This window comes from Cricetulus griseus, chromosome 2 (genome assembly GCF_003668045.3).
Source record: "Cricetulus griseus strain 17A/GY chromosome 2, alternate assembly CriGri-PICRH-1.0, whole genome shotgun sequence".
NCBI classification, from domain to species: domain Eukaryota; kingdom Metazoa; phylum Chordata; class Mammalia; order Rodentia; family Cricetidae; genus Cricetulus; species Cricetulus griseus.
Genome location: NC_048595.1, coordinates 388863897 through 388890342, shown reverse-complemented (window position 1 = coordinate 388890342; position 26446 = coordinate 388863897). Strand labels below are relative to the sequence as shown.

Genomic DNA, 26446 nt, shown 5'->3' with positions numbered 1-26446 from the left:
AAATACTCATGAAAACAAAGTGGAGAGAAGTAAGAGAGAATGCAATTGGATATGGAGACAATTTTTTAGACTTCAGATGACTCTATCAAAACTTATGTTTGGGAGAGACTAGCAGAAGATAAACAGAACATTAACCAGAGTTAAAAACAAAGCAGAACAGCAGGAGGTAGAGGAGGCAAGTAGATTGCTGTGAGTTTGAGGCCAGCCTGGTCTAGATAGGGAGTTATAGGACTGCCAGGGATATATAGAGAGACAATGTCATGGAACAAACAGATAAACAAAAAATCAGAATGAATTTATTGAACCTAGTTGTTTATTTCATATTACGGGAAGTGGTAATGATGACTTCAGCCTCAAGAAGTTCTAACATTCTGAGCCTGGAGAGATGGCTCAGTGATTAAGAGCACTTGTTGCTGTATTAAATTCTCAGTTTGCACATGGAACTCATAATCATCAGTAACAGTTTCAGGGGACCTAATACCCTCTTCTGGTCTCTGCAAGCACCAGACACATATCCATACACATAAATACATGCAGGCAAAACACCTATACACTTAAATAAAATTTAATAAATTTTAAGAAGAAATAATTAAATTCCAAGAGTTGCCAAAAGTTTTTCTCTCTTCCAAGATATGCTTACTCTGGTGGGAGACAATCAAAGCCTTGCATCAAAATAATTTTGTTAAAGTAAGAAGAGCTAATTCCTTACACCAGGGGTTCTCTAGCTTCAGGAACATGAATATCTAGGGTGTTTTGGACATGCATACACTGAAGCTCACAGTATCCTTCTGAGTCAGACATTCCATGAGAGGTCCAAAAGCCAGTACTTTATCAAGCCCCTCGGGGAATTATGAGACACATTAAATTTAGCAAACCACTGCCTCAAACTCAAAGTCATGATGCATAAGTTCTTATCTAAATAAAAGTACTGAATTACAGAGAATGATAGAGGATTAAATAAGCAACACTCATTTTTTTAATTATCAACAACTAGAACCATGATATAAAAAGTAGAAGTTCAGACCATCTGTAACTCAAAGTTGTGACGTAGTTAGACATAAGGTAAATATTCACTTACCTGAATAATATACTACACACCACATCATTTAAAACAATCATTCTATGATAGTTCTTCAAGCATAGAAAAGCCTTTGAATAAGACATTGATGGCATTCATAGAAAATTAAAATATCTACCTTGAACATAGATTTTTGCCTGGTGTTTGTCCTTTCCTCTAATGTTCTCAGCCTCACATTCATAGATGCCTTCATCTTCTAACTGGATATTGAAGATCTTGAGGACAGCCCCTGAGGTGCTTATCTCAGCAGTGCTAGGCATAGGTTCTAGCACCTTCCGCCACCGGATATCTGGGACAGGGCTTGAAAGACAAGATAGAAAAACTCAAGATCCACAGTGCTTGAAGAAGGCTGCCTGGCATTTACTGCTAAGCATTTGCATCATTTATTTCCTGAAAAGATATAACACCTACTTTGCTTCTATGCATGCCAATGAAAAGCACAAGTATACTTACTTTCCAAGAGCGAAGCACTCTAAAGTCACATTTTGGCCCATCATGGTATATATGTCCTTGAACTGGACTACAATATCAGCAGGGTATGGCTTTGTTGTTCCTAATTTAAAAAGAAGAGAAAACATAGACACCCATAATATATTATTCATAAACTTTTTTCTTTTTTAACATCATGAAATTTTTTAGTTTAGAACTGGACCAATATGGAAGTTTTTCTCTACATAGGTATTGTTTGTGTCCCAATATGTAGATTTGTTTGGTTAAGTACAATGTGTGCAAGAATGAACTTCATCACACATTCTGATACCTGTAACTTATCAGATTAAACCAACCACAGAATTTCAAGGTCTCATTAAGGGACTTCCAATATGTATAAAATACTGTGTTCTGTGCTATAAATACATATATAGTATTAGAGAAGGCAGAAAAAGAAGAAAGAAAGAAATGGGAATATGAAAAATGGAAAGGAAGAAAAAGGAGAAAATGGGTGGATTAAGTAAAGAGAAGATAGAAGAATCACTGTCAGAAACCAAGGAAACACAGCAAGAGAAATGACAGAAAGAGGCCATTATCATAACATTGCCACTCTTATTCTGAGAGTGCTAATGTTCATTTGTTCAGCATATCAGAACTGAAATATGTGCTGATAGAAACAGGCTCCAAAGGGCTGAATGCATTATTACCCACCAAAGCATGAGTGTGTACTTTATACTGCATAGAAATGAACAAATAAACACAGCATGATAAAACAGAAGGGAAAACAATACAGTCTGAAAGAGCGGTCAGCAAATGAAGGACTCCAGAATCTCAGAGTAGATATGGGACTCTTGGGCAAACAATGGAGACTGAATTGAACCAATTCACGACAAAGCTCTCAGATGGTGCTGGTGCAGAGAATTAAAGAAAACAGGGAGGAAGTCGAAGGACGTTAAAGTATATGACCTAAAGTTCAGCTGCATGCACAATGCAGAAGGTCAGGGAACACGGTATTAGAAGTTTTGAGACCAATTTTGTTAGTGAGTAAATAGCAATGGGATTTGGCAAGAGGAGTAATCTCGAGTTTGCCTTTGGTTTAAGTGAGACCTAGCTGGCAGCTTTAAGGCTTCTGGAATCAAACTCTGCATTTCCTGTTTTCCTCAGAACTCCCTAGTGGCTTACATACTGCTTTAATTAAAAGCCACAGGGTTAGCTATTCTGAACATCCCTGGGAGGGAAGACTTGATAAATGCAAATGCTATTCGTTAGGAAACACAGGCAGTTACAGCCAGAGGGGCTGAAGAGTACTAGGAGGAAGAGGGAGTTTTGTGGGACAGCAATGGCTTTGCCACAGAAATTTAACATCCTGGAGAGATTTATGGGACAAGTCTAGGATGAAGATACAAATAAAGCCTAACAAACAAGAAAAAAAAAAAATTAGAGATGTGAATTTATATCCATTCACATGACCACGACTGAAAATATGTAATTTAGTGAGAATAGCTAGAAAAAAACACTGGAGAGAAATATGAGAAAGAGGAACATCTGGTGATTCAAGCTGTATAAGACTTGCCAGAGGAGGGAGGTGAGCCTTGAGGAAAGAGAAGGAAATCTGTGAGAGGCAGACAAAAACTGTCAAATACTGAAAATAAAAAATGGAAAATGGGGGCTGAAAACTATCCTTTTGTTTCTTCGTTTAGTTTTTCGAGACAGGGTTTCTCTGTGAAGCTTTGGAGCCTAAACGCTCTGTAGACCATGCTAGCCTCGAACTCAAAGCCATTAGCCTGCCTCTGCCTCCAAAGTGCTGGGATTAAAGGCATTCACCAACGCCCGGCGAAAACTATCTTTTGATTGAATAAATGTGAGTTTCATATGATTATTCCAGATGGCCTTCACTGAAGAGGAACGAACATGCAGAGTGAGAAGATGGAATTCTGAGAGAGTAAAGGAAAAGAAGTAAGTGATTTGGTGAAGCCCTGATCCAAACGGCCTGTGAGACAGAGCAACTGAAGGGATTGGCTGTAGAAGATGAAATCTGTCCACCATCAAGACAGCAAGAGGATGTGTAGAAGATGGAGGGGAAGTACATTTGTGAAACAGAGTAGCAAAGGTCAACAAGGCCCCTTTCCAGAGGCCACATTTAACCTTGTGAAACAGTGAGGTCAGAGCAGATGAGTCAGAAAGTCAAGAGTTTTTGAATATCAATTGTGTGACTCTTTCCTTATGAGGGAAATGAAGATAGAATGCCAGTGGTGAAAAGTTCAGGCTTTAATACTGATTGGCAATATCTCTTTAAGAGACAGACCCTGCCCCCTGACAACAGTCAGGGCACGCACAGGAAAACGTGCTATGTCATCACCACCTCACCGCCATGCATTATGGCCTGCTGAGGATTCTGGACATGCGTGGAACCTCAGTGTGCATGCACAGTCTTCCCTTTAAAAGTCCCAACTTCCCTGCTGCTCAGTCTCTTTACTCTTTACTCTCTACTCTCCGATCTGCTCTTAGCTCTCTCTGCCTCTCTATGGCGCCTGGCCATGGTGGTCATCCATTTCCCCTGTTTCTCTTCTCTCTTAGTCTCCCTACTCTGCCAGGCCTATAATAAACTAGTCAATATGTCTCATCTTGCCTTCTTCCTCTTTTTCTCTTTTTCTTCAAAAATATAACAAGTGGCACCTTGGCACTTGCTGCCGGGAAGAGATGGAGCAAACACTTTTGAAGAGTGCACTCACTACTGCTAATGTAGCAGAAGCGCTGGGACTAAGCTGGGATAAGAAAAACACACATGTTGTGATATGATAAAGTGCATCTCAAGCAGTGTACATGTTAAACATTTAAGGAAAATAATCTTCAGAATTTTTAAATGGAGGTAGAGTATGACCTCAGCACACAGGTCACAGTAATATATGTTAATTACTTGAAGCAGAAATAGCCATTATTTACATTAATTTATACCATGTAAATAGTTCCTTAAAACAATCAATATTTTTTTTCTAATTACATGATCACTTTAAAAAAATTGACCTAAGTATTTAGTCTCATTAAAAATTTACTACTAAGTAGAAATGGTCATGAAACAAAAAGCAGATTCCAGACATTCCCATGGTAATTCTGTAGGAACCCTGAACTAATGACTCTACTCTCCACATATTTCCTAAGCTAGAAGCACTGAATATGAAGTCAACCATTTTAGAGTATATTGAATAAAAACCAACTTCAGAAGGTAAAGACTAAGTCTTCTATCCCCCATCCACTATGTGCTGCCCTCCCCAGGAAGACAATGGATCATTATTATAAATGTACTATAAGCAGATAACTTTGTAAAAACAGTATAACAAACAAAACACTTACGTTCAGGTATTGGGATGAGGGGGATAAACTTGCTGAACACACTTTTTGTAATAGAAGGACTGGACACAAAGCAGGAGTAGTTGCCTCTATCAGAAGCCTCAACATTTGCAATGTAGAGATTGCCATTGGTCTGAGACACAAATCTTCGTTTGTCCATTGTGATAAATACAGGAAATTCATTCAGGAGCCAGCGGTAGCTAAGGTCATCTAGAAGAAAATATTGTCCACTAAATATTAAACTCTTCTCTGAAATATTATGAAATATTATGATTCTTAGTTACAAGCCAGCATGCAGTCTGTCATTTATATATCAATAAATATTGGAAGTTGAGACAGAAGACATTTTCTAATAACTACCATATTTTAAGAATATAATTGTCATAGTAAATAATTAAATCTATCTTTCTGTATCTATCAATCATCTATCACTAGTACTTTCAAGAGTCTCAACATTCTTGCTCCCATTTCATTGATGGATTAATTGAAACTTGGGTTAAACAGTTTTCACAGAGTGTTCATAACTGTTAAAATAGAACTGACAGCTACACAGCTTATAGTCTATCTTTCCTACTCCAATTCACAAATAATCTCAAGGCAACTCAGTTTATAGCCTAGATCTCCTTGTTTCATTGCTCCTATTTAAATGAAATATATATATATAATGTATTGCTATATTAAACAATTAAAACTACACAAATAGAAGAAAAGCATGCTCCTGGTTTTCTTAAATATTAGGACTCAGGGTCCAAGGTCCCCGTAGATCTTTTGCACTTCCCCTTTTGCCAAATCTTCTAGTGCATCTCCATTCCTTTGTGACTCTGGATGGAACCACAGAATCACTCTAACCAGGAACCACACAGACACTTTTCTTGCCTGAGAATCAGAGATTCCACAGCAGCCCACATTGATAGGACCCATAGTAAGCTATAGATAACCAAGACAAGAGTGGATGTCTATTTCAAAAATTACTTCAAACATGGTAACTGCAGATGCTTATATCCCAACCCCAAAACACAAAGATGAGCAATCAAGACAATACAATACGCCTTCTCCACAAGTCAGCAGCCATATTGTAATATGCCCTAAGAAAAGCAATTTAACTGAAGGACATTAAAAAGGGACTTCAAAAATACTAACTATGAATATGTTCCAGTGACCTTAAAGAGGATGTGAATAAATGCCTTTATGAAGACCATGAAAACACAGTTGAATAAAATAATTAAAACAATTCAAAACATGAAAGTAGAATTTAACAAACAAAAAATAGAATCACTAAAAGAATTCAAACTAAAATAAAAGAACTGCATATCAAACAAAAAATCTCAGAGCTCAGCCTTACCAATGGAGCTCAAGACATGGAAGAGGTTTTTGAGTATGGAAGATAAGACAGAGGAAATGGATAGCTCAGTGAAAGAAAATGCTAAGTGTTAAACAACAACAAAAAACTCAAGGTATAAAACCTCTAGAATAGAATAATATCCTCTGGGATAGTATGAAAAGACAAAATCTACAAATAATAGATATAGAGAAGAAACCCAGGTCAAAGCATTATATTTATATATAATATACATATATGCATATATACCCATAAAAGAAAATTTCCCAGAGCTAAAGAAATAAATTTCTATCAAGTAATGACAGGCATGCAGAATGCCTAATAGGACCAGTAAAGAAGCTGCCCACAACACATAAACATCAAATACACTAAATGGACAGAGCAAAGAAAAGATATTAAAAGCTACAAGCTGAAAAGGTCAAGTCAAATATAAAGACAGTACCTTAAGAATAACACCTGATTTTTCAGTGGAGACTCTGAAAACTAGATGGACCTGGCTGGATGATCTACAAACTCTGAGATCACAAATTCTGGCCTGGAGTATTATATCTAACAAAACTATCTTTTACAGTTGATAGAAAAAGAAAAACAACTCATGATAAAAACAAATTTAATCAATTTCTATATATACACTAATCCAATTCTACAGAAGAAACTAAATGGAAAATGTCAATGTGAAGAGAAGATTATTCTTTATATGAAACTACTATTACTGTGACACCAAAACCACACAAAGAACCAATAAAAGAACCTTTATGAACACAGATGAAAAAAACATTCTAAACAAAATACTTGCAAACTAAAGTCAACATAGTAAGTCAATAAATATAATCAACCACATAAACAAAATAAAGAACAAAGAACCCACATGAGAGCATCTCATTAGATGCAGAAAAGGTCATTGACAAAGTTTAACAAACTTTCCTGATAAAATCTCCACAGAGAATGGGGATACACAGGACATTCCACAACATAATAAAGGTAAAGTAGAGCAAGACAACACAAAAACCAAACTAAATGGAGAGTTCAATTCATTTCCATTAAAATTAGGTCAAGACCTAGTCAATATAGTACTTGCAGCATTAGTTAGAGTGCTAGGGATACAAATAAGGAAGAAGTCAAAGTATTCTTATTTGCAGATGATATTATTTTATACATAAAAGATGTTAAAAAGTCCACCAGGAAGCTTCCATAACCGATAAACAATTTCAGCAAAGCAGTGGGACATAAAATAAACACATAAAAATCAGTATCTTTCCTATTTAACTCCATCCAAACAAGTGAAAGACTTGTATAATCAAGCATTTAAGGCACGAAAGAAAGAAATGGAAAAAGACAAAAATACATCCCATATTCATGGGTTACCAATTATGAAAATGGCTATCCCACCAAAAGAAATACACAGCATTAATGGAATCCCACTCAACACAATCTTCAAAAAAATTTACATTTTATGTAAAAATAGAAAAAGTCCAGAACAATGAAAATAATCCTAGATAATAAAGGAAATGCTGGGGGTATCATCATCCCAGATTTCAAGTAGCACATCAGAGCTATAAGTAATAAAACCAGCATGCTCTCAGCATAGCTACAGACACGCTGATCAACTGAATTGGACTGAAGAACCAGAACTAACTATACACACCTACAGACACATGATTTTTTACAAAGAAACCAAAATATAAATTAGAGAAAACAGCATCTTTAACAAATATTACTGGTCAAACAAGATGGCTGTGTTTAGAACAAATAGAAAATAGATTCATATCTATCACCTTGCACATCAACTCCAAACACATAAAAGACTTTTTGAACAGAGGACAGATGGCATAGGCATTAAGACCAATAATGAATAAATGAGATATCATGAAACATAAAAGCTTCTCCATGGCAAAGGACACAGTCATTCTAGCAAAGTAGCAACCTGCAGAATAAGAAAAAACTTTTCCAATTGTACAACTGATATAGGGTTTGTTTCTAGAATATACAAAGAACTAAAAAAAAAAAAATCCCCAAAATATAACACCAAGAAAGCAAATAACCCAATTAAAAATTTCAGTATAGAACTAAGAAGCTTCAAATGTTGAAGCACAAATGGCTGAGGAACACACACACACACACACACACACACACACACACACACACACACACACACACACACTAAATAAAACAAAACAAACAAACAAACGAAAAACCAGGCCATGTTCAACACTGTGGCCACCAGATACACAATTCAAGATTTCCTCTCCCCCTCATGAAAATGATCACAATTTTAAAAAAAATGACAGCACATTCTTGTGGCAATGTTGAGGAAGGGGAACACTTGCTTATTGCTGTTGGATATGTGTAAACTTGTGCAACCACTATGGAAATCAGTGTGAAGTTTCCTCAAAAAGTTTAAAATCAAGCTACCAGAAGATCCCTGTATACTACTCTTCAGTATATACCCAACAGGCTCATAGAATACAGATAAATTAAACTGTGCCCAGTTAGACTTCACCTCTACTTACTAGCATTTATGGTGCTGGAAGTCACTTTACAAACTACTGGAGGAGACAAATAATCACCGCCTCACCTGTCTACAAAGCCTGCCACCTACAACAGAGACCTGCCTGCAAGATACACTGGTGCAAATATTGGTGCAAATATTATAGAAGTAATCAACCACTTTTTAAAATTAGATTTAAGGTCCACTCCCCTACTTAAAATTGCTTAAATCCTGAGATTAGTTAGGTCCTGGACCTAGGAGGAAACACATATGTTCTGGCTAGTTTTATATCAACTTGAGACAAGCTAAAGTCATCTGAAATGAGGGAGCTGCAACTGAGAAAATTGCCCAACTTGACCAGGCTGCAGGCAATCCTGTAGTACATTTTCTTAGTTATTAATGGGGAAAGAGCCAGTCAATCGTGGGTGGTGTCATCCCTGGTCAGGTGGGTCCTATAAGAAAGCTGGCTAAGCAAGCTCTGGGGAGCAAGTCAGTAAGCATCACTCGTCCATGGCCTTTGCATTGGCGCCTGCCTCCGGTTCCTGACCTGTTTGAGTTCCTGACCTGTCTTCTTTTGATGTTAGACAGTGATGTGGAAGTGTAAGTCAAATAAACCTTTTCCTCCATGACTTGCTTTTTGGACATGGTGTTTCATCATAGCAACAGAAACCCTAAGACAACATATAACTAATATTCTGGCAAAGGAACATAGCAATATAATTATTTCTAATGATATTTTGATATAAACTTAAATCAGTCCCTCCTTCAGTCCTCATCATAGAAGTGTCTTCTTGTAGTAGATAACTAACACCAATTCCCACAAATAGACAAGGTGCAGACAATGATAGATTTTAGAGCATTCAGCCTTAAATGTGATGTGTTTATCAAACTCCTTCTGTCAAGACTCAGGGATCCATGCAGTAGAGGAGGCAGGAAGATTGTGAGAACCAGAGGTGGTGAATGTCTCCAAGGAAACAGCATCTTCTAGACATAGCAGGACTGTTAATACACACATAAACCCACAGGAACTGTTATGGCATACATAAGAACCTGCATAGGTTCAAACCAGAAAAAAATCCAAGAAGTGAGAAAGAGAAGTGGCCCCAAGTCGCAGCCCCCTCCCCAGAAAAAAGGTATTTACAATTGGTATCTGAAGGGAATGGGAGAATAAGTTTTCTCCAATGGCATGTTATTGTCACTTGGTACATCAACCACACTCCAGGGCAGGCTCCATATCCAGAAGTAGTTGACAAACACAAAATTTATTCTGTGTGTGTGTGTGGGTGTCTGTGTGTGTGTGTGTGTGTGTGTGTGTGTGTGTGTGTGTGTGTGTGTGTGCGTGCGTTGTTTTGTTGCCTTTGTCTTTTGGGGGAGGGGTATCTTTTCTTTTGTTTTGATTTTTTGTTGTTTTTCTTATAAGGGAGAGAGACAGGAGAGGGGGAGTGAAAGAGGGAGGAAGAGAGGGAGATATGAAGTTGAGTGGGTAGGGGGTGGGGAAGATCTGGGTAGCATTGGTTGGGGAAGTGGAAAGACCATTATAAAATGTATTTGTCTTCATTGGGGCTTCCATTTCTGTGAAGAGACGTCATGACCATGACAACTCTTACAAAGGAAAACATTTAACTGAGGTGGTGGAGTACAGTTTCAGAGGTTTGTGCCTTATCATTATCATCCTCATGGCTTAGAACATGGTGGCATACAGGCAGACATGGTACTGTCTACCCTTGGTCAGAAGGCAACAGGAAGTGGACTGTGACACTTAAGAAGAAGAGACTTCAAAACCTGCCGCCACAGTCACAAATTTCTTTCAACAAGGCTACACCTCCCAATGGTGTCACTAGCTATCAGATTATGGGGCCAATTACATTCAAACTACCACAACATTATATATACAAATTTAGAAAACAAAACAAAAGCAATCAAATATCAGACAAAGGGAAAAAAGAATTTCCTCCTAATTTTGCTAGTTATGAATCATATTGTAAATATCTGATATGCAACCCCTGTGAAGGTGCGAGGCACCATTTGCAAAATGCTACTCTAACCATCCGAAAACAGTAACCACTCATGTCATATGGTTCCCCTGCTCAACACTGAAAGTAAACCTCACTGAAAGTAAAAACACATGCGTGCTAAGATCCTCCACAGCACAGTTCCTGGAACTCACATTACATTTCTTTTGCCTTCTACACCAACCCCCCTGCTGCAGGTACTTTGGCTTGCTTTGTGCCCATGCTGCTACCTCAGCCCTGACTGTAGTTGCCTCACCCATCTGTAATGTCCTCTTAGATACTTATACTATTAGCTCCTTTGTTGGGGGATGTCCTTCTGTATATATGTTTCTCTTATTGGTTGATGAATAAAACACCTTTTGGCCAATAGAGGCAGGAAGATAGATGGGACTAGGAGATGAGGAAAATTCTGAGAAAGGTAGGCAGAGAGAGACCAAGAGAGATGCCATGTAGAGACCAAGAAGATAGGATGTGCCAGGCATCCTCTGGTAAGATAAGGCCATGTAGAAATACATAGATTAGTAGTTATAGGTTAATAATTAGGACAGAGCTAGCTAATAAGAAGCCCTAGCTATTGGCTAACAGTTTATAAATTATTATATGCCTCTGTGTGTTTATTTGGGGCTGAAGTGGCAGTGGGACATGGCGGGACAAGAAACTCCAGCTACACTCCTTCCCTTCCTTACGGTTTTAGTAACATTCCCTTCCTAGCAAGGAGCTTTCTAAAATCTAAATTATCCCCTAACCTTTCCTCTTCCTGTGTTTCATCTTGTATCTTTTAAGTACTCCTGTCACACCATAGGGTCTCTGAGGACTGTTGGTTTTGATTATTCTGTCCTACTGGTGTGTCCTGTGAAATGAACAGTATCTAGTTGAGGGAAAGTGCTCACAAGAGTTTTCTTAGTAAATGGAGCTCCTTGTCCATTGTTGAGCAAACAAAGGGAGTCAATGGGCATCCATTGCCTTGTTTATGGGAAATTCTATGAGGAGGAGAGGGATTTACTCATAGTTTTGGCAGTTCCTCGAGCAAAAACCTATTCTCTCATAGAATCTTGTTATAACACCGGAAACATGCCCCATATGTGAGCAAAATAACTATCTTTCTTGCAGTACCAAGAAAAGTACCAGCATTTTATAAGCAACTAGAAATATATATATGTATATATATAATTTTCATATATGCATATGAAATTTCATATACGTGAAAATTTACAAGTAATGTATGTGTATAATTTTGTGTGAAATTCATATGTGTATATGTCTATGAATACATATAAAGTTGTTGCATTCCACACAAAATTATTGCAGAATGTTTTATTTCATTTTCTATGGATATGTTTTAAGTCACATTTAATAAATATATAAAGAGCATAAAACATTCATTTCGTTGTCAGGGGAGAAGTAAAACAAATGAAAACAAGACTATGACTACACGCTATGATAGTCTTAATTTTAATCATATCAAAAGAAAGGAATTTGTAGTCCAAGTTGAAGTTTTAACAGATGAGATTTAATTTTGTATGCTTTCTGAAGTGCACAATTCTTCTCATAGATCAGTGACTCAAATGATATTAATAATTTATCATATCTTTATCCATTTCTAGTGCTTAGTTATAATTCACAGTATATTGCAGATACTAAATTGAAAAACTGATTGATCATACATCATTCCTTAGTGCCGTTCTATTTCTGAATATTTAACATGATTTCTGGAATTATCTTCCACAATTTCTCTTATGTGATAGGAACTTTAATAAGCACAAATCCAACCTACTTATTGTTTATAAACTGAAATGACTAGAAAAGCCTTAGGAATAAGGCCAAGTGACTAATGAACCCATATAGCAAAGTATCTACAACCATTTGTAAGTAATGACCGCAAAGTGATGCTATTGTGGAAGGCTGTCCTATGGGCATGGCATAGTCAACCAGTATTCTAATGAACTCTCAGTGGCTGGGCTTATCTTCATGATATCTGCTTGGGGCCGATAAACTTAATGTGCTAGGGGCAGGGCTCACAAGTTCCAGTCCTTCCCAACATATAATTATCTTACAGGAAGTTAGTGGCTGCTGGAGGAAAGATATTGTCTTCAGTGGTGTAGCTGTTCTCAAGTTGCCCAGGATGATGTAAACAACATTCTCTCATGTTCCTGTAAGGGATACTAGTTAAACTCTCTGGTTAACCAAGCTAGTCTTGGGAGGAATCTTTTTTATTATGTTAGTGTCCTGTCCATGGTGGGATGTTTTTCTTCCCAGGAAAGGTTCACACAACAAATGCAAAGAATGAGTGTCATTAAATGAATGATGGGCCATGATTGTTAGATAAATTAAGTAATTATTAGCATATTATTGTTACTAGAGTGTTCAGCTGTCCTCATTTAATTCCCCAGGTGTCTATGGTCAGAGCAACTCCATTTACCTGGAAAGTGGTACGGAGGGTCGCAGAGAAGCACCATGCCCTTCCCTTCCTTCACTTTCACCTCCGGACGCTCCTCGGGAGGAAAGGGGTCGAGATCTGATTTCAAAAGGGAAAAGGGAAATGTTCACTCTGCTCAAGAGAAAGAGATATTTGTTAAGTGTGATCTTTTGGTGACTTATTTGTGTGACATGGCAGAGCGCAGCTGGCCCTGGACACCTGTGCAAAGCAACTTGTTTTCATAGATGGATTTGTGCATGCCATCTAGTTCCATCACGGACTCTCAGCAGCCTGCACAATTCTGACAACCATGAAGGTTCCAGCTAACCTAAAAATGTTCCTTTCAGGTTAGGGAGAGTCTCCATGAGGAAATACAGTGAGGTCAGCCAAAGCCCGAAAGCTGCAGGCTAAAGAGGAATGGCAGGTGTGCATTCCTTCTCTTCCTGAAGGTACTTGATACTCAGTGAAAAGAGCTGAGGAATGGACCTCAGTTGGATAACGGGAAAGTGATCCATCCCCCCACCTCTTTTTCTTTCACCTCTGTGTTAAAAACTCTTTATTTTTCTTGATTTCTTGATCCTAAAGTACTTTGGTTCTTCCTCCCCCCGTCCCCATATTGGTTGTTTAGTTTCTGCCTCTCTTCATTTGTGACCCACACCCAAACTATACCTACTTTTTACTCCCCTAAACACACTGTCTGCCCCTGGAAACCCATGTGCTCTCACTGTTATATTGTTCCAGAGGAAAGCTCAAAGCCACATCTCTGGACTCAGGATACTAATGACATCTGAGTGCCTTTTCCAGCCTTACCTGCTCATTTGACATTTAATTAAACTTGGCAAAGTTCTGTTAATCTCTGGTCATGGAACAGAAACTCATATGCTTAGTCCCATCTTAAAGTCATTTTCCTAGCTTTCATTCTACTGCAGTAATGGGAGAGTGGTTTTGCCTTTTAAGTTGACTTTCTTTGAAAATTAAAAAAAAAAAATAGTGCAGTGCAAGTACTGATTTGTTTCTCTAAGTATGATGTGTTTTATCTACAATTATCTTTGCTTTAATATTATCGTTTCTTGACCTGTCTCACCCTTCCCAGTGATTGATCTGCTTTCTTGAAACATTGTTTTCATCCTGTAATATATCTACCAAATATTAAAAACATGACATAAATCACAAAATGGAGATTAATTACTGTAATCAGCTCCCCTTCCAATATAGTGGTGTCCTTTAGAACAAACTCTAACTTTTATTTTTAGCAAGTATTTTTTGAAATGTTTTCCATTATTGGCCCCCATTAAAAAGTGTCTTAATTCAAATTTAAGATAATCAACTAGTTAGAATACAGTTTAATTAATTTCAGCCTACAGAAAAGCCAGATATTTTCAGGGAGGGGGGTGGTGCTGAGGAGAGGCACAGAGCACAATACATCTCAGATATTTTCTCTCCTAATAGATAATTCTCACCCCATAGGGGCTTTCATGCTGGCATCAATTCACTGATGATAGATTTCACAGAACCATTCAAGATTCTTTAGAATGTGGTCCTAATTTCCTTTACATTATCTTTACAGCATTCATAGCACTGTGCCTCTGCTGAACTTACCATGCAAATCCCACTACCCTGTACATTGCATTTCCTCTATGGCACATCTTGCCAGTAGCCTGTTTTCTTGTTTTTTTTTCTCTTTGCAGAACTCTTAATGGTTGTATTTTCTGATATGTCTTGACAGTCACTCAGAATCGCCACATTTTAATTGGAATGTTCACAAGTGTGTTATTTGTCTTACCAACAACAACCTGCCACCTGTAGATGAGCAAGTGACATGACTTCTTTAATGAACCACACAGTGTCGCTACTTTGGTTGGAATGATAAGGTAGAAGGGTCCATATTCATAGGGATAAGATTTTTAATTGTACTTATATGTGTGCATTTGTGCATATGTGTGTGTGATAGTTGTGTGTGTGATAGTTGTGTGTGTGTGTGTGTGTGTGTGTGTGTGTTTTCTACACATGGAAGCCAGAAGAGAGAAGGCACTGTATTCCATGAGGCTGGAGTTTCAAGAGGTTGTGAGCCACTCAACATGGGTGTTGGGAACTGAACTTGGTGCCTCTGGAAGAGTAGTTAATATACTTTACCTCTGAACAGTCTATATAGGAGAAGTAATTTTAATTTTAATGGAAGAGAAAAACAGAGATAGTTAACCATCAGAGAATCAAACCCCCAATTTATATAGAACTTTATCAGCAATTAAGACACATGTAATTTCATCTCGCACAAATAAACGCACCCTTTAGAAAAGTTGTGATTACTTACATCCAAAACTCAGGGTCGCCTCAGTGCTTCTGACCATGCCATAGTTATTTGATGCCAAGCAGTAGTAGATCCCAGCATCTTTCTGCTTGTCAGGGTTGTTGATGACAAGGTTTCCTCCTACCATACTGTATCGGTCATTCGTCAGGTCAACATCCCCATTATTCATTCTCCATCTTTGAAAAAGACATTAATGTCACTCTGAAGGTCATGAAGCCTGGGAACTGTCAGGCTAACATTACTCTGCAGTGATTTTGGTATAGCTCCATGTGACATGAGATGATTGTTATGACTCAGTGGTATTTCTTAATGACCTATAATTCTGAGTATTTGGAAACATAAATAATAATTTGTGTAAGGTACAGAAGTTTAGTTGTTAACTCTTTGACACATCCCCTCATCTTAATTGAGGCATTGTTCTAAAAGAAAAAGTATGTTACTAAGTTTCATTCCATTGATTGATTTCTTATTGTTTACACATGAGCATATTGGATAGCTGTACATTGCTAGGTAGCTTCACATACATCTAGATGCATTTTAAAAATTATTAAAAACATGTCTCCAGAAAAATTACAACATAAACTATCAATATCTGGCTAAACAGCACAGCAATTTTTCAGTAAAACTAAAGGAAGTAGGCTGTCTGCTCAGCAACTGACCTGTTGACCACTAGGGGGCGATCACATAGTTTAAAATTATCCCACTGTGTCTTAAGTCCACACTACAACTAAGCTAGTAAAACAAGATTTTCTTTAGCATAGATTTAATGTTCATTGATGCCCTTTCACATATTTTGGGGCAACATTTGCGGAAGGCATTTTCCTCCACCATATACTCCTATGTATAGTGGTGTCTATGAGAAATATTATGGCTAACAATAACACCCACTGAAGAGGTTAATGTTATAAATAGAAGTCTGCTGGTTTTGTTTGTTTGTTTTGCTCAAGTTGCTGAGAAGAATGCATGTAGAAAAGAGTTTTCCTTAAAGATGATAGTAGTAAATTATTTTACAGTAATTCCATGCTGTGCCAGGGTCCATCTCTTAAAGCAATGTCCTAGGAAAACCATCAGACCAGAGCCCTCAGCATGAAATTCCAGGGACAGCTGTGGCTACTTTTTGGATGGCAAATAGATTTCTGATGCAGGTGAGAATAATGGTGAAAATGCATATGTCAGAATGTCTTCATAAGTTGGGTCATGAGGACATTTCCCAGTTAAGATCCTTTTGGCATCAGAGCCAATTTCAAAAGCAAACGCAGAGCACAACATGTGACTGGCCCTGGTAGAATCAGAGCAGTTGGTATGGAGTGACCATGGCACATGTTCCTCAGTGAGACAACATCAGTTGTTGGGATTTCCCCTTTATTGGCACCAAGTTGTGTTTATTGCTTTGACTTCCTCTGGCTGTGGTTGTTTGGGATATCATATAATTTTATACCATGCTGTGTTTGGGTAAGTTGATTGTCTATTTTCAGAAATGGGATTGAAATCCTTGTGCATGCCTTTAAATGTGTTTTTTTTTTCTGCAGTGTTTGCTACTTGTGGGTGGAGATGGAGGAAAGTGTGTCAAAGCTGGTGAGTGGCGAGTGAAATTCCTTGTCGTGTCTCTTGCCTCTCAGGATGCCACCATGCATAATGCATCACCATGGGACATGCTACAAATACAAAACTACTTTGTGAAGGACAAATTGCATGATTACCTAAGGCAGTGTGGTTTGCCCATAATTCAGTACATTGGAAAAACCTCAAGCATTCCTTTTTAACACCAAAAAGTCTTTCTCCTCTCCTCTCCTCTCCTCTCCTCTCCTCTCCTCTCCTCTCCTCTCTCTCCTCTCCTCTCTCTCTCCTCTTCTCTCCTCTCCTCTCCTCTCCTCTCTCCACCCTCCCAAAATCTCCCCTCCCCTCCCCTCCCTTCTTTTTAAAGAAAGAAAAGGAATAGGATATAGAAATGAATACTTTGCATTGGTATAGATTTTCATTTATCGATACAACTTTAAGGTCAATTTTGTGATATGTACATGTCTCCTCTTGTTTAGGTATTGTGTTTATACAGATCTTTTACCTATAATAGTCAGAACTTATAATTAGGTTAGTTAGGTTTTCTAGATATACAGAGATGTATTTGAGATGGATAGGTATTCTTCAAACCTTTCAAAGACCTACAGAAATATGGCATTTAAATGGTTTAGGGTTTATCTTGGCAGTGAGGCACAACTGCTCCTGGCACACCAATTATGTCTGAAAGAAAGATGGGCATCGAAGAAACTTGTTATGGAGTTTGCTTTCAACAAGGCAAATTTAGCCATTTGGGCAAGAAACTGCTCTTGCCTGGACTGTTTGTTGCTGTATAAACTGGACATGCAGGACCCACAAGAAAATGACAGTACTAAAGGGTTCCTGTTAAAATAGAGAAGTGTGCCAGACACACTGTGGCCTATGGGCTGAAGATGGATGCCCCAATGTTAGTTACAGAGGAACTTTGAATGACTGTCCAGGCAGCGGATGTCTCTGTCAATTCTAGAGTTTATATATTATCCTTCTGTGGTCTTTGATAGAGTTAAAGACAGATAGTATGGTTATAGTTTTCTTCAGTTATTATAAAAGATAAGTTACCCTTCCTTCTTTTTATTTAGATAGAAAAGAGGAGATGATGGGGAATGTACTGTGTATGTTTATCTTATTGATTGTTAAATAAAATACTGTTTGGCCAATGAAACAGCAAGTTATAGGATTCTGGGAAATGTAGTAGAGAAATGATGATCCAGACAGGAAATGACATAGCAAGGAGACTCATATTTAAGCAAAGGAGAAACAGGAAGGGCCTCTTTTCCCCTCCGCTCCTGCTCCAGTGGCACAATGTGATCCACCAGCAAGGAGGGACGCCAATAAGGCGTCCGATAAGATAAGTCTTATAAAATATATAGATTTATGATAGTTAAGACTGAGCAAACAGATGAGGAATTCTAGTCATTGGCCAAGCAGCTTTGAACCTAATACAAGTTTCTGTGTATTCATTTGGGCCCTAACTCAGGCGGGTGGCTGGCGAAAAGTTCACATGTGGTGGTGGGGCTCAGGCGGCTTTTGGAGGAAAGATTTATCGTAACTCTCCTCTCCTCTCCTCTCCTCTCCTCTCCTCTCCCTCTCCTCTCCTCTCCTCTCCTCCTCCCCTCCCTCCCCTCCCCTCCTCTCCCCCTCCTCTTCCCTCCTGTCCTTTCCTCTCTTTCCCTACAAGCTCTATTTACTTGGCTCCCTCTGCTCCCTATATTGATAAATGGACAGGCAAGCCAGCTCAAGCTGGGGACTTCCTTAGGCTAAAACCTGTGGGGTGGAATAGGTGACATATTTGCCAATTACATTTCTTTCTTTTTTAAATTTTTTAATTTAAATTAGAAACAAGATTGTTTTACATGTCAATCCCCATTGCCACTCCCTCCCCTCCGACCCTGCCCCCCACTAACACCCTACCTATCTAATACCATTTCTGCTCCCCAGGAAGAGTGAGACCTTCCATGGGGGGTCTTCAGAGTCTGACATATCCTTTGGGATAGGGCCTAGGCCCTCCCCCTTGTGTCTAGGCTGAGGGAGTTTCCCTCTATGTGAAATGGGATCCCAAAATCCATTCCTACAGTAGGGATAAGTTCTGATCTACTACAAGAGGCCCCATAGATTTCTGAGGCCTCCTCACTGACACCCACATTTATGGGGTCTGGATCAGTCCCATGCTGGTTTCCCAGTGATCAGTCTGGGGGCCAAGAGCTCCCTCTTGTTCAGGTCAGCTGTTTCTGTGGGTTTCACTTGGGTGGTCTTGACCCCTTTGCTCATCACTCCTCCTTCTCTGCAACTGGATTCCAGTTCAGTTCAGTGTTTAGCTGTGGGTATCTGCTTCTACTTCTATCAGCTGCTGGATGAAGGCTCTAGGATGGTATGTAAGTTAGTCATCAATCTCGTTACCAGGAGAGGGTATTTAATGTAGCCTTTCCACTGTTGCTTAGATGGTTAGTTGGTGTCATCCTTGTAGATCTCTGGACACTTCCCTAGTGCCCGATTTCACTTTAAACCTATACTGGCTCCCTCTTTGATGGTATCTTTTATTTTGCTCTCCTCTATTCTTCCCCTACACAACCTTCCTGCTCACTTATGTCCTCCTCGCCTCTCCTCTTCTCCCCTTCTCATTCTCCTAGTTCCTGCTCCCTTCCCCCTATGCTCCCAATTTGCTCAGGAGATCTTGTCCCTTTCCCCTTCTCTGGGGGACCATGTATGTCTCTTTTAGAGTACTCCTTGTTGCCTAGCTTCTCTTGTGGTGTGGATTATAGGATGGTAGTCCTTTGCTCTATGTGTAAAATCCATATATGATTGAGTGCATATCATGTTTGTCTTTTTGTGACTGGGTTACCTGGATCAGAATGGTTTCTTCTAGTTCCATCCATTTGCCTGTAAATTTAAAGATTCCATTTTTTTCTGCTGAGTAGTACTCCATGTTGTAAATGTGCCACATTTTCTGTATCCATTCTTCAGTTGAGGGGCATCTAGGTTGTTTCCAGGTTCTGGCTATTACAAATATCTGCTATGAACATCATTGAATAGATGTCCTTGTTGTATGAATGTGTTTCTTTTGGGTATATGCCTAAGAGTGGAATTGCTGGATCTTATGGTAATCTGGTTCCAATTTTCTTGAGGAATTGCCATACTGATTTCCAAAGTGGCTGTACAAGTTGGCATGCCCACCAGCAGTGGAGGAGTGTTCCCCTTTCTCTGCATCCTCTCCAGCATAAGTTATCATTGGTGTTTTTTAATTTAGCCATTATGACTGGAGTAAGATGATATCTCAGAGTTGTTTTGATTTGCATTTCCCTGATGGCTAAGAATGTTGAGCACTTTCTTATGTGTCTTTCAGCCATTTTGGATTCCTCTGTTGAGAATTCTCTATTTAGTTCTGTACCCCACTTTTTAATTAGATTATTAGGTGGTTTGAAAACTAGCTTTTTGAGTTCTTTGTAAATTTTGGAGATCAGCCCTCTGTCAGATATGGGTTTGATGAGTATCTTTGCCCAATCTATGGGCTGCCATTAATAAAAGCAACATGCAGTAAAACAGCCAACATCAAACTAAATGGAGAGAACTCAGCGTGATTCCTCTAAAATCAGGAATAAGACAAGCCTGTCCCCTCTCCATATCTCTTCAATATCATACTTGAAATGTTAGCTAGAGCAATAAGACAACAAAAGGAGATCAAGGGGATACAAATTGGAAAGGAAGAAGTTAAACTTCCCTGTTTGCAGATGGTAGGATAATTTACAAAAGTGACCTGAAAAACTCTACCAGGGAATTCCTACAACTGGTAAACACATTTAGCAAAGTGGCAGGATACAAGATTAACACAAAAAATCAGTAGCCCTACTGTATACAGATGATAAGAGGGCTGAGAAAGAAATCAGAGAAACATCACCCTTTACAATAGCCACATAAAATATCTTGGGGTAACACTAACCAAACAAGTGAAAAACCTATATAGCAAGAACTTTGAGTCTTTAAAGAAAGAAATTAAAGATGATACCAGAAAATGGAAAGATCTCCCATGTTCTTGGATAGGTAGGATCAACATAGTAAAAATGCCAATCTTGCCAAAAGCAATGTACAGATTCAATGCAATACCCATCAAAATACCAGCACAATTCTTCACAGACCTTGAAAGAACAATACTCAACTTTATATGGAGAAACAAAAGACAAAACAACTCTGTACAGTAAAGGAACTTCCAGAGGCATCACCATCTCTGATTTCAAGCTCTATTATAGAGTTATAGTCCTGAAAACAGCTTGGTACTGGAACAAAAAAAGACAAATAGACCAATGGAATCGAATTGAAAACCCTGATACTAACACACATACCTACGAACACCTGATTTTTGACAAAGAAGCTAAAGATATACAATGGAATAAAGAAAGCATCTTCAACAAATGGTGCTGGCATAACTGGATGCTGGCATGTAGAAGACTTCAGATAGATCCATGTCTATCACCATGCACACAACTTAAGTTCAAATGGATCAAAGACCTCAACATAAATCCAGCCACACTGAACCTCTTAGAAAAGAAAGTGGGATGAATGAATTGTACCCTTGAATGAATTGGTACAGGAGACAACTTCCTGAACCTTACACCTGTAGCACAGACACTGAGATCAACATTTAATAAATAGGACCTCCTGAAACTGAGAAGCTTCTGTAAGGCAAAGGACACAGTTAACAAGCCAGATTACATTTCATTCCTATTGCATCTGTATGGGGAAACACTGAGCACAGCACCATCTGATTGGTTGCCTCCAAGACACTCTGGAGGCTGCTGTGGAGGATGGAATGATAGACTCTGTGTCACTGAAATAGGCTTGAGATTTTCACACTATCTGGAGGCTCCTTTACAAACCATCACATCTGTGCTTTGTTCCAGCATCTGTGCTTAACTCACATGGTCAAGTCAATGTATCTAAGTTAATCTTTAGCATCTTCTTCTGTAAGTATTTCTTGTATAAATCTCTACAACCTGTCACTGATGCCAGCCCATGGCCATAACTGTGTGCAGAGGCAACTGCAGTTAGTCTACTAACCAAATAATTTTTAAAACAATGTGTTATCTATAATTTATATTGTGTTCCCATGCATGAAATTGAAGCCATAAAAATAATGTCAGAAGGATGGTGATTTTATATCTAAATTCATATTTTATTTTAGTGTAATCTTGTAATTATGGCCAGAGGCAAGAGAAAATGAACACAATTATAATTAAGTGGTGGGAAGGGGCTATTTTTCCTGGTAATAACTTTTTATAACAATAGAAAGCTGTTTTATAGTAGGAGGAAAGCCTAATATCAAACACTTAATTATTAATTGATATACTTCAATTAAGTCAGGTGACAATTGTCCCCTGAAGTTCCATTTTCCCATAACTGGTTTTTCTTTCATGAAAACACCTCTCAAAATAAATTCAAATTCACTGGCATTTATTTACTTTTAGTTTTTGAATCAAATTAAATTGTTGGCACAATTTTGTAAACTATCTGTAGCAGAGAAACCCAGTTTTACCTCTTACCAAGTTTTTATGATAGCACATAAAGAAGTAACCCAGGAACACAGAAATAGTTTCTCATTCACCATTCAGATGTTCAAGACACATTTTTTGTTTTGTTTTGTTTTTTGAGACAGGGTTTCTCTGTGTAGCCCTGGATATTCTGGAACTTGCTTTGTAGACCAGGCTGGTCTCAAACTCACAGAGATCCTCCAGCCTCTGCCTCCTGAGTTCTGGTTTTAACGGTGTGCTCTGCCGCTGCCACCACCATCACCTGGCTAAGACATATTTTTGTGCTGGAAATATGGCTCAGTGGCAGAGAGCTTGCCTCACATACATGAGTGTTAGGGTTGAATCCTAGTGCTGCAGGAAACTGTCTGACTTGTCAGGGATAGAGATCTGAGATCAGTTAAAAAAAGTAACACTTTCAGGGATTGCCTATGCAAACTTTGGAATGTAGTTAATATGGAAATATTATCAGCCACTAATAGATTTGAGTTATCAAGGACAGTACATACAAAATGATTATATATTGATATAGATATAATGTTTTTATGTGACACTTTTTTCTGTTTGAAAGCATCAGCTCATTAGATACTATCAAATCTACCTGTATAGCCTGTGTATAAATAAATTCTTACATATATTTTAAAAACTACATGTATATAAATAACATATTGCATTTTCAGTAATGGATATGCCAATATTTGAGTCGATGTCCATGGACCTCACAGACCTGTCTTAAGAGATATTTCTACAGATCTGAGGTCACAGGTGCCACCTGCACTCTGCCACCCTTGACCTCCCTCTGAAAAGAGCAGTGGGGTGCATTACTTGTAAACTGGAAATGGGCTGGCTCGTGCCCGACAGTTGAGTGAAACTTTTCCTTCCAGTGACTCCTCTGGGTAAATGGTATTGATTGGTTGCTCTTCAAAAATGGGTCCAAATCCTTTGTCCTCCTCAGAAACTGAAACAAAAACAAGATGATTTTATAGTGTACCACTTGGTAAGTAAAAAAAAAAATTGGTTGTACCAAAAGTCCTTCTTTTCTGCCCATCTCTCATTGTTTCTGTAAAAGTACATTTGTCAGTTATCTCTGTACAGTTCCCTCTACGTACACAAGAGCGCATATGCACGCACATTCATGCCTCCTGGTCTTTGTATGAGCTTTGAGCTTTTCTACCTTCCAAAATCATCACCCTACCTTTCTTATCAAAGTCTGTACATTTAGCATTTATTCCTTCAGCAGGCTGCCTCCCATCCTTCCTGTTCTAAATGACCCTCTTTTGTGGGTTCCCAACTCAGGCTGTGGGACATACCACCCCTACTTTGACTTTTGATGCAACCTTCTATGTCACCACACTGGCAGTGATTGGAGATAGGTGGCTTCTTTAATCACTTGCTACCCAGCTGCCTAGTGGTCTAGAATGCAAAGGTGCTTTAAAGATTTTAGAAGATAAGAAAAAATGAAGCAATACGTGAATTCCTGAATGCTCCAGGGGAGATTATTTACTTTTGATTGTTTTCTTTCCTGAACGTGTGACCAGGATTCATACTCATCTATCATCTGTGATGACACACATACAAATTTTGAGTATCAGAGTTTATGAACTAACTGGTTTGAAACCCATCATGAGTACCCAGTTTGGGCAGCACTTGTCTTGGGAGTCTATCGTTCTGGAAGGAAAAAAAAATGAAACCGAAGGAAAGGTTGAAGAGGCAGGAGTCCCTTGCATGATGTAGTGTAGCATCATCCACCTACTCCAGCTAAGAGCCATATGCTCTGAATGAGTTAGTGGTGTGTAACGTGAACTTTCTGGCCCAGCAGGTCCTGCCGCCCTTCTCAGCCTGAACATTCCCCATCAATGGTGAACCATGTGCCTTTAAAGGCAGGAAATTCTTCCCTGAAGTCACTGCTATGGCTCCAATAGAAGCAGGCCATGGTTCACTTCTTCATCTTGTGGTGTTGTTATTGTTTTGCCTTTGTTTCTGGTTTTTATTTATTTAAGAGGGTCTCATATAGCCCAGGCTGAACTCATCCTCCAGATTTTCCTGTCTCTACTTCCTGGGTACCAGGATGGCAGGCATGTACCATCGTGTCAGGATACCCCAGCTTATTCTTTCACCCCTTTTATTTAAAATAAATAAAATTACAGCAGTCCCTGCCTCCTCCCAGCTCTTTCCCCAGATCCACACCCTTTCCATCTCTCCTTAGAAAACAAACAGGCATCTAAGAGATAATAATAAAATAGAACATAATAAAATGAAACAAAAACAAATCAGCACAAGACAAAGGAAAACAAAGAGGAGAAAAAGAGCCAAAGGAAAGGCACAAGTAATGCATGTAGCTCGAAGACACACACAAGCATCTCAAATACACAAAATCTATAATATATTCACAAAGGACCTTAAGATAATAGTAATAATAATAATATATAAAATAAATAAAAAAGAGAATGTTCTGACTCAACATTATAAGATAGAGGACGTCCAAAACTGCCGTTGAGTTTGTTTTGTATTGGCTGGGGCCTGCATTTAAGAGTGAAACTCACTTGCAGAAAACTAATTTTTCATTTGCAAGTAGTTATCAATTTCAGTCAGCTTCTTGGTTAGGGATGGGAGTATGTATCCATTTCTTTCAGTTCTAGGATCCTTTCTGGTGCAGACCTGTGCTGGCCGTGTGTATGCTGCCACAGTCTCTGTGAGTTTATGGTTGTTGGATTGCTATGTTTAGAAGGCCTTGTTTGCATGGTGTCTTCCATCCCCACTGCCTCTTACGCACTTTCTGTCTCCTTTGTTCCAGAGTTCCCTGATCCCCGAGGAAAGGGTTTTGATGGAGACATCCAAAGACTGTGTGTCCCAAGGTCTCTCATACGTATTATTTGGATGTGAGTCTCTGTATTTGTTCCTATATTTTGCAGGAGGAAACTTCTCTATGATGCCATAGCAAGGCACTGATCTATAAGTATAGCAGAATGTTATTAGGAGCTATATTTTTGCTATATTCCTTTAGTTGAACACTAGTATTTGGTTTTTCCCTAGGTCCCTGACTGATCTAATCTCAGGTTCTTTCTTGGCCACCCAATCAATGTTGGTATGGGTTTCATTTCATGGAGTGTGCCTTAAATCCATTCAGATTTGGTTTCTCTCACAAGCTTTGTGCCACTATTTGACCAATGTATCTTTCGGGCAGGCCATTGTTGTAAATGAAAGGATTTGGAGCTGAATTTGTGTTTACTTTTATCCTTTGGTAGCATGTAGAGCACCTTCCAGTACCATGAAGCCATGTTGGGGTAATGGCTCTAGATAGGCACCAGCTCAACTTCTCCATGTCAATGACTTGTGTATGTTCTGTCTTCAGTCAATTTGTGGAGAACAATCCATACCCTTGGCAATCCAAGCCTGGCTTGTTTGTGGGGTTCCCATGTTGCCCCTTTTGCTGACAACTTGATTGAATGTAACCTATCCCCTAGAAGCATCATTTGTTAATGTGACATGCCCACTCAGGGTTCTGAGCTTGCTTTATAAAAATGGTTTAACTCAAGCAGCACAGCGGTTTTTATTTTCTCTAACATCAGCCTCTGAGATACTGCCTGAAAGAAATATCACCTCCTAACAGGAGTGAGGCTTTAACCTTTTGTGATGTATGAACCATTATACATACATATATATATATATATATGTGTGTGTGTGTGTGTGTGTGTGTGTGTGTGTGTTTATGTGTGTGTGTATATATGAAGTCAATTATGCAAAGAGCTTATGTAAATATTAAAGAATTTATAGTTAAAATTCTATAGGTCAAACAAAAATATTGTTGCATTTTTTTCTTCTTAATAGCAATATTTTGTGCAAATGATGTCTGTATATTTTCTAACCCTCCATTAGCTTCTAACTTCTATAGGGCCAGATATGAAACCTTAGAGAGACAACATAATGAAGCTAAACTAATTTTCATATGGCAGAAAGA

The 26446-nt window shown here is 38.6% G+C and overlaps 1 protein-coding gene across 3 annotated transcripts in view; it reads right to left on the bottom strand.

Annotated features, from left to right (window-relative positions):
• Nucleotides 1–26446, bottom strand: part of LOC100759179 (contactin-1) — a 285961-nt gene that overhangs the window by 93473 nt on the left and 166042 nt on the right. For all 3 annotated transcript variants that reach the window (XM_027396333.2, XM_027396336.2, XM_027396334.2), the window contains exons 4-9: nt 23314–23446; nt 15422–15594; nt 13114–13209; nt 4859–5065; nt 1532–1631; nt 1197–1378 (exon numbers count right to left, since the gene is read on the bottom strand). In XM_027396333.2, the coding sequence (XP_027252134.1) occupies nt 1197–1378; nt 1532–1631; nt 4859–5065; nt 13114–13209; nt 15422–15594; nt 23314–23446 (891 nt within the window). The remainder of the gene's footprint in view (nt 1–1196; nt 1379–1531; nt 1632–4858; nt 5066–13113; nt 13210–15421; nt 15595–23313; nt 23447–26446) is intronic.